Source organism: Oncorhynchus clarkii, chromosome 2 (assembly GCF_045791955.1).
Source record: "Oncorhynchus clarkii lewisi isolate Uvic-CL-2024 chromosome 2, UVic_Ocla_1.0, whole genome shotgun sequence".
Classification (NCBI taxonomy): domain Eukaryota; kingdom Metazoa; phylum Chordata; class Actinopteri; order Salmoniformes; family Salmonidae; genus Oncorhynchus; species Oncorhynchus clarkii.
In genome coordinates this window covers 23,637,798-23,646,628 of record NC_092148.1, presented here as the reverse complement: position 1 = coordinate 23,646,628, position 8,831 = coordinate 23,637,798, and the positions used below count along the sequence as shown (strand labels likewise).

The 8,831-nt window shown below is 42.1% G+C and overlaps 1 protein-coding gene across 1 annotated transcript; it reads right to left on the bottom strand.

Moving 5' to 3' along the window:
* Nucleotides 1-1,669: 1,669 nt before the first annotated feature.
* On the bottom strand, nt 1,670-8,523 carry LOC139364580 (2,4-dienoyl CoA reductase 1, mitochondrial). Its single transcript, XM_071101444.1, has 10 exons — nt 8,402-8,523; nt 7,258-7,457; nt 7,096-7,153; nt 6,888-6,974; nt 6,618-6,765; nt 5,099-5,198; nt 3,504-3,576; nt 3,201-3,347; nt 2,876-2,938; nt 1,670-2,599 (listed from the first exon to the last, which is right to left on the bottom strand). The coding sequence occupies exons 1-10, from the start codon at nt 8,483-8,485 to the stop codon at nt 2,540-2,542; spliced, it is 1,020 nt and encodes a 339-aa protein (XP_070957545.1). The 5' UTR covers nt 8,486-8,523; the 3' UTR covers nt 1,670-2,539.
* Nucleotides 8,524-8,831: the final 308 nt, after the last annotated feature.

The following is an 8,831-nucleotide window of genomic DNA, read 5'->3' as shown; positions in this document are numbered from 1 at the left end:
ACCTTATAAATCCCTGCACTGAGTGGAGGCATTGCTCAGTCCTCTGTCCCCCATGCATTATGCAGTGAGAGTTTAGACAGCAGGATGATTTTATCTCCTAATTGGGCAGCTGCTGGCATCTCTCTCCGAGTTGGTAAAGGTATAGCGATGGCTTATCTGAGGTTAGCTGCAGTATGTACTTGCCTAGTTAAATAAAGGTTAAATGTAGCCGGTGTGAAGTGTGTGTCTGTGTGTTTCTGTATGTGCCTAATGGAACACGGGACGTGAAAGGGTAGGGGTATGAAGTAGGAAGAGGGGAACAGGCTGCATTATGGGAGAGCTAATTGTAATTAATAAAAGAAAGGTACTGTTCCACTCTATACGTTGATGCCCGTTTCCCTCGACACAGAACAGGCATACCCCTGACCTTAAAAGCATGGCCAAAGGAGAATCTGCAAACAAATTGGACACTGGTTCAACACAATTAAAGATGACAAAGGAATAACCAGATGAAATTGTCGTTCTTTTCAATTGGACATTTCCACAAACCTCATAGGATAGGTAAATAAAACTCTACCACATTTCATTTTCTCAGCTAAGTGTTGCTGACACCACAATCAGAGTAATAGTGTTTAGCCTGGATATACTCCAACACTGTGAGACACATACACACAGCTTTAGCAGGAGGGTCAGTGAACTGGTGTTTTGTGTTGGATTGAAATGATGTTTCCTCCGTTGTGCTTGTCCTATGGCATCAGACACTGTCCAGCACCCTCTGTTCTGTGGGGGAGGGCAAGGTCTGGTGGCAGAACAGTGAAAATGTGACCCGACAATCCACCACGCTCCAACTGTAAAAGAAGGCTTTGTGGCTCCACTGCTCTAATGAATACAGGAAGGGAGGAAAATAAAATAGAAAATGTAAGGATGAGTGGGGGAGGGGCTTCAGACAGACAGGGGGAAGAGGGGTGAAAGGGAAAGAGTTAAAGGAGGTAAAGTGAGGTAAGGAAGAAGGGGGAAGTAGAAAAGGGAGGAAATGGAGAGTATGAAAGACAACAGTAGTGTGACTTGCACAATACAAATAGAGATGGGAGGGAGTGGGGTTCTCTCTGTTCCTCTGTAGAGAAGCTCACTGGCACAATGCCTACACATCACAGTAAGACAACTTTGCCTAACAATGAGACATGGGCTACTTCACATTTGGCGACATTTTCGTTTAGCGTCATGTATGGTGCACCATTAAAAGGCTTAGGTCCAATTCCAACGTTGTCAAAATACATCACTTCCTTCCTTGAAGTAACCAATCGGTATTCGATTGGATGCGTGAAGGATGTTTCCATCTTTTTACTTTCACCAATGAAGCCTTGGCACATCAGTGATTACTTCAAAGAATATTAAAACACATTTACGAAAAATTGAAACGGTTCATCAATGATTATGCATTCGACAAGCTTTTCAACTTGCTACAAATCGCACTTCTGACCAAGAACAGCTCATTCAGGTTATTTATTTATAACAGCTTAGCAGTGTATTAGATCCACATAAGATTATGTCCGCGTTTAGACTATTGATTTGTCAGAGTAACTAAAATAATGATAGAGCAGCTCGGGAGGGAATGAATAGAGTCAATCCATCTAACGCTCCATGTAACATTAGGTGGCTGAGAATTTTAAAAGACTGCGTCAGAGAGATATAAAATGTCTACTGTCTTTTATTCAACATACTCCACACAGACATATTCATGTAAACCTCACGTATTGTACACACAGAGCACAAGACAATCACTTAACAGCAATGAATAGCATTACTGGACGTCAACTTAGATAGGCCATTGAAACATGTTTTTGAAAAAGAACAGAATTCATTATTTTCAAGGCATCATTGTAAAAACAAATGATAAATGTTACTAGCAAAATACCAAGTCAATCGTAGGAACGGACAGGTTTTTCAACCAACAAGAAGCCAGTTTCATCCAGGGAGTGCTGTAGCCAGTAGAATCTCAGACCGAGTGAGAACGAAAAGATGAGGTTCTCTCTCTCGAACCTCCTCTAAATAGTTGGCCTCCTGATGAAGCCATTTTCTCTTCAAATGCTGCCCTACTGTCCCCATCCTGTCGATTTGTCCATTAGGCAATGAGAAATAAGGCTTGAGGTTAAGTGAGTGTGTGAGAATGTGTTTGTAGAGAAGGCTGTGTGTGTGTGTGTGTCGATCCTGTAGCCATATTCCCTGACATGGTATAATCTCTGTTTTAGGTCAGAAACAGAGGGAAAGATTGTCTGTGTGTACAGTATCTGTGTTTCCCTGGAGCATTAACAGTGGTAGAGAGTTAGTAAATATACATTTTTTAACCTTTAATTAACTAGGCAAGTCAGCTAAGAACAAATTCTTATTTTCAATGACGGCCTAGGAACAGGGGGTTAACTGCCTTGTTCAGGGGCAGAACGACAGATTTTTACCTTGTCAGCTCGGGGATTCAATCTTGCAACCTTTCAGTTACTAGTCCAACGCTCTAACCACTAGGCTACCTGCTGCCCCGGAAGTATCGTGTTCCCATCTTGACCTCTTAGGATCCCTTGGTGCCCCTGATCATGGTCTCCATCATAGCCCACTGCTCCTTAGTGACCTGACGCACACAAAACACAAAGTTAAAACTAGCACAACCTGATCCACATATCCATAAACTAACATCTGTCATAAAATGTGGCCCGATTTCCTCAACCAGCAACAGCTCACTTGCAATCTTGTTACGGAATCAATAGCTAGTTGCATAACAGAACAGAGATTATGCAAAAGGTAGCAATGCTATCAAATTATCATTCTATGTTCATATGATTTTTTAGTGTTAAAGTTCCGGTCTTGACAGTGGAACAGTGTTTGCAAAGTTAGTTCCAGCACATACCCTCCTCAGATCATTGAATTCTCCTGCCATGGAGACATACTCTCCACCGTCCATTCGAATGATCTGCAAATAGAAGAGAATGGGCACAACTAAAGAGAAGAACACGGTATATGTGGATGTTGAGTCATCATTTTCCCCTTAGCCATAGTCCATCCCTATACCTACATGGTCTAATCCTAGTGCACTTGGAATGTCATTTACAGTGAAGGATTTACTGCAATCTGCAACTTCCGGATACCCATTCTGCAAGGTAGGCATTCAGCTAACATAGTGATTGGTCTTCACTGCCTGCTTAGCTTATCAAGACACACACACATTCTCTTACCGCTCCAGACACCCAGCATGCATAGTCACTGCACAGGTAGGCTGCCAGGTTGGCAATCTCTCCGGGCGTGCCCAGCCTGCCCACGGGTATCCTGCCGATCATGGCCTTTTCAAACATGCCCGTGGGATCGAGACGACTGAAGGCCCCCTACACAAAGAGAAGAGGTCATAAAACATAGCTAATTACATATTTACAAGCCAAGATAAAACCAGAAAGGGAAAGATTTAAGCCATTTTATTATTTAAAAAAAATATATCAACACAGTATATTTGTAAAGTTTCATGCCAGAGTTGTGTCTGTTACCTTGGTTCTGATTGGTCCTGGCTGGATGACATTAAACCTCAAGCCGTACCTCCCCCACTCCGCAGCCAGAGACCTAAAAAACAAACAGTAGTTTGTTTACATATACATACAATACACACACACGAAAAAAAGGAAGAAAAAGATAAAGAACTACCACTACTGCATGTAGTAATAAAGATGGCCTAGTGCAGGCTCAAGGAATCTGTTTAGACTTGGGCATAGGAGTGAGACACTACCTCCTAAATATTCTCATAGGTAGTCACTCATAATGGGGCCTTCAGTCTGAGTCTAATATGATTGGAGGGTAACTAGCTGCACCTAAAAACAAAATACATCTCAACTATTCATAATGAAAAAGCTGGGGCGCCAAAAAGTAGATGCCAGGAGTGCTTTAGTCATTCCATGTCATTCTGGGAACATTATAGCGAGAGGCGCCGAGGGAGGTGCTTGTTGAATTGATTCATTCCCTCTAGTTTCTTGAAACCCTCTGCACAAAAAACTGTAATGAAAGAATATGATCTAAAAATAGGCTAGCTCTCCCCTGAGATGCCAGGCGCAATAATTGAGCATGAAATTTGGCTGCTGCTGCCTTTACAAAATAGAGGGGTCACTTTTTTGGTGTGAGCGATTTCATATGGGGGGGGGGGTCCATTATCAGATAATAGCGCTCATTCACACAGAAAAAAAGACCAGCTATAGGTAACTCTCCAGTATGCCACTATACATGTAGTATGCTCCTTTGAGACCCCTCTTTCAACATCACTGGACAACCAGGCATTTTTATTCATGACCCCTAAGCATGATGGGATGTTAATTGCTTAATTATCTCAGTAACCACACCTGGGTGAACAACCTGCTTTCAATAGACTTTATCCCTCATTTACTCAAGTGTTTCCTTTATTTTGGATTCAAGCGTAAAAGCGTCAACCTTAAATGGCATTCCAGCTAGTCTGGAATGCACACACACACTGCGGTCACTTGTATAGGAAGTCAAACATATCAAGGTACAAAAGGGATGTGATTGTGAGAGACACGAATAGATCCCCCATCTATCATTCCCAGTCCCCTGGGTTTATGGGGAAACCTTTGTGTCATTAACTCTTTCAATGGAATTGACAGGGACTAATATTGAGTGGGATCTTTCTTTCGGTAAAAGCCCTCCGAGGTTCATTAAGAAGGTGTATTCTTCATTTGATAAGGCTTCACATGAAAGGTGTCGGTCCCATTCAGGATTTAAGTTGGGTTCTCACACACACTATTGGATTCACACGTGTGAACGAACAAGGTACACGCACAGAGCCCACCCGTCTTTATTATTGTCTACATTCTACTGGAGGGGGATCGGGAGAGAGAGACACACTTTAATGTTAATTAAATGTTCCTGGACCTTCGTTATGCTAATGATTGCTTCTCTTTAAAAATGCATTAGTGTTCATAAGGCGTTTGATAAGTGAGAGAGCCAAATCTTTTCAAATGAGGCCAGTGTGGCTGTCTACGTGTGGTGGGTGCAATAGTGATAGGGGTGAAGGGATGGTTTAGGACAGGGAAACAGGTCCTGATAGGTTTTATGGTAGTGCCTCCTTTGAAATACCTACATGCACAGAGTTTCCACTCCTGCCTTGGCAGCCGCACTGGGAACCACAAATCCAGAGCCGGTCTCTGCGTAGATGGTGGTGATGGCCAGAAACGCAGCACCTACAAACACAATGTACATAAATACCACAAAGAAACAAAAGTATGTCCAACTGTAATATATGCACAGTATATGCCCAGCAATATGTGTCATCATGTACATCCCTATAATTTACAACTGATCCCAGTTCAGACCAATTCATCCATCTCTTCATTAGACTAATAGGCTGACTTGTTCCTCCAATGAACTGAGAGCAGCGGTAAGTCATTCTACAGTTCTATAGGCTTTTATATCCAGCACACTAAAGCTCATAAAACATGGTGGCCGTTGTGGGCCAGATTACACTGCAATAGATTTAACGAGTCAGGGTACCTTTAGATTGATAAAACAAACGACGCTACTACACATACATGGAACATCAAGAAGTCAGAGGGGTAGTGGAAGGAGATGCTAGCAGAATAAATAGTGTGTCTGTGAGACTATTTAATCAAAGCCTGGAGCCAAGCTGCCAGGTGAGAAGACAAAGCAACGTTCTTGTACTGCGATAAAAGCACATTTAGATTTATGTAGCCGCTAAAACAGGGAAGGGAAATTCTTATTTTAAGCTCACAAATTGATCAAATAAAAAAAATTGCGGCCCTCCGTTGAATTTCAAAATCCCAATGTGGCCCTCGAGACAAAACGATTGCGCACCCCTGCAATAGAATAATCCTAATAGTGTGAAACAAGAACAGACACCTGGGTATCAATTCAAATATGCTTTCTTGCACTGTTGGAAGAATGGCTGTTTTGGAAAAACATCCGTTCAGATTGAATAGTGCCCCTAGTGTGATGGCATGTTTTTGTCTTTGTACTTCAAGGTCATTTCTTAATTGTGATTTGCCTAATTGCAGTGTTGAGGGCAGATGGAAAAGCCACAGTAATCAGAGAAGGGCTGGGATATTCACATGAATATTAAAGCTTATCCACGCACACACGCGCACATATTATAAATATGGCACAACATCGCATGAGAGGCTTTTCCTATCCTCCCATTACATATAATTTCCTCTTTGACCAGAGACAGCAGAGAAAGGAGAAGAAAAAAAAAGAGGACGAGAAGGAATGAGAGGGTGCATGCACACAAAGCCAAGAGGAGCCTAGGGCAAAAGGGCAGTGGACAAGGGGAGGGACGCTGGACTATGACCAACTGAATGGAAAAGTGCTCAAGCATTTCATATTGAGGCTCAATCACTGTCAATATTACACACTTAAATAGAAAACAGAGACATGGTACACATGCATCCACACCAATGTTCTGGGTTGATCCTCACTTGTTATACTACTAAGGATCAAATGTCCAGGAGTTGTAGGCAAATGGTGAATCTTTACTGCACCCTGGTGGCAGCACTACACGATACATTACAACACAAATAAATGTCGAGGGAAAGCTGATCCTAGATCTGTGCTTATGGACTCCATCAGATAGCTCTGGTGTTTACCCTTCTCGGCCAGTATCAGCCTCTTGCCCAGTTCCAGGGTGACGAAGGCCGTGCCGTTCAGGACGATGTCTGTGATGGTCCTCCATGCGTTGGCAGACAGCTTCTCTGACGGGGAGATGAAGTTCCCTGCAGCGTTGTTGATCACCACCTAAAAGAACAAGAGAGGAGGATGATATTTACCAAGCAATTGGAGTATTATTGGCCAGTACATCTAGAACAGCGAAGCGTACCACTTTTCAGACAAAACATCCTTGATCTGTACCTACGTACATCAGGGAGACCAGCAACCTCTACCAGTTGGTCCACAGCAGCTTCAATTGACTTGGGGTCTCTAACATCACACTGCACAGCATGGACCTGCAGATAGAGTCTTGAAGTATCAAACACAACTTAAAGCAGAGTTCATACTGATTTATCAGTATCTACAACTCTTGGATAATGAATGCATTCAATGTGGGTAACTGATCAGTAGTAGTACCTTATTTCCTGTCTGAGCTGTAATTTCCTCTGCAGTCTTTTTCAAAACATCCAGTTTTCTAGAAATTACAACAAAAATGTGTCACTTTCTCATTTGTGAGTGCAAGAAGGCAGCAGTAGTGTTGGGATTTATAGCCCGACTGACTACCAAGTTTCCACTTACCTGCTAGCAATGACACACTCTGCCCCTAGTGCTGACAGTGTTGTGGTCATGCCTTTTCCCAACCCCGTTCCTCCTCCTGTGATAAAGGCCACTTTGCCTTTGTAAGTCCCTGGGAGCAGCATTGATCCCTCATTTGCAGGAAAGAATTTAGCCTGCGAGGGTCCAGTCTCACTCAATGCCCTGGTCCCACTGCTGAACAACTGTTTAAGGATAGTAAATGGGACAACACACACACACAAAAAAAAAATCATATTAATGAACCAGCTGAAAGGGATGTTGCGAGTCAGAGATTTTGATTTGATTTATTAGGATCCCCATTAGCCGACACCAATGGTGACAGCTAGTCTTACTGGGGTCCGACATATAAAGAAAAAGACATTACAGACAAAAACAAGACTTGGAAAAATGCATTAACATGTATGTGTGCATCTATCAGTTACACATACAGGTCAGTAAATACACACAAGTACTGTTCGGTCACACAGGGAGAGGCGTTGTGCTGCTTTTTCTGTTTAAAAAAAAACCCCAGGCTTGCTTTTGTCCTGCGCTATATAAGAACTTGTGCTATATTTGAACTTGCACATCTACAAGTAGCATAGAGGCCATTGAATTAAAAACTAGTTGTCTTTCCTGTCAAACAAATGCATTAGTAAGAGCAATTACTTATATTGATAAACACCACTGATGCACTGCACTCTACTCCTCCAACAGCGTGGGTACTCACATTCCCAGTGGAGAGGGGACTGGGTGAAAGGTTGAGATGCTTACATGTCTGGCTGTGAGAACACACAGCAAGCCGCCTACACAGGTTTAGTATTTAGTATGTGCTCTTGCATGAACATCACAAAAGTGGTCATATCGTCAACTGTCCCCACACTTCTCAGCAATTTATCTGTAGCAGAACACTGGAACAAATGTAGCTAGCTATGCCAGAAATATTTCAGAATGCACTCATGTCTGTCAACGTCGGAAATTATGTTTAAACTGCTGCACAGCTTTCCCATAGAAGCACACCTAACAGTTAGCTAGCCAACTAACAACAACCTGCTGCTAAAATAGCAGCTAGCTAGCTAACTTACACATCACATTAAAGTTTTTAATAAGATTTGTGAGTTATTGCATTCATCTCAGTGGCAATGTTTACCCGTCTGTAGACAAGACTCTTCAACGGCAAGATTAAATCAGTTTTAAATATTGACGACACCCGACACAGTAAAGTGGACGCCATGTTTTCTAAATTTGATTTGACTTTTGCCCTGATTTCCGTAAGGTAAAGAAGGGGGGGGTTATTGTTTAGAAAGTAGTTTGTTCCATGATCTTAGTCATACTGTCGTGGGTCATTTTACGTATTTTTAACACTTTTTCTTTCGTGGTTAGTGCAATTATCCCTCTTATTTTTCATTCACGTATTCAATTTGATGTTGTCGTCATTAAAGAAACCATTAAATATTTTATATTTCATATGATCACCCTATTTCCGCATGTCAATGGTAAGGTCCATGAGATGATGACGATCTGTTACCGTAAACCTTGCATGACAGTTTTTTAACCAACGTTTGCCCATCTTTTTAAAG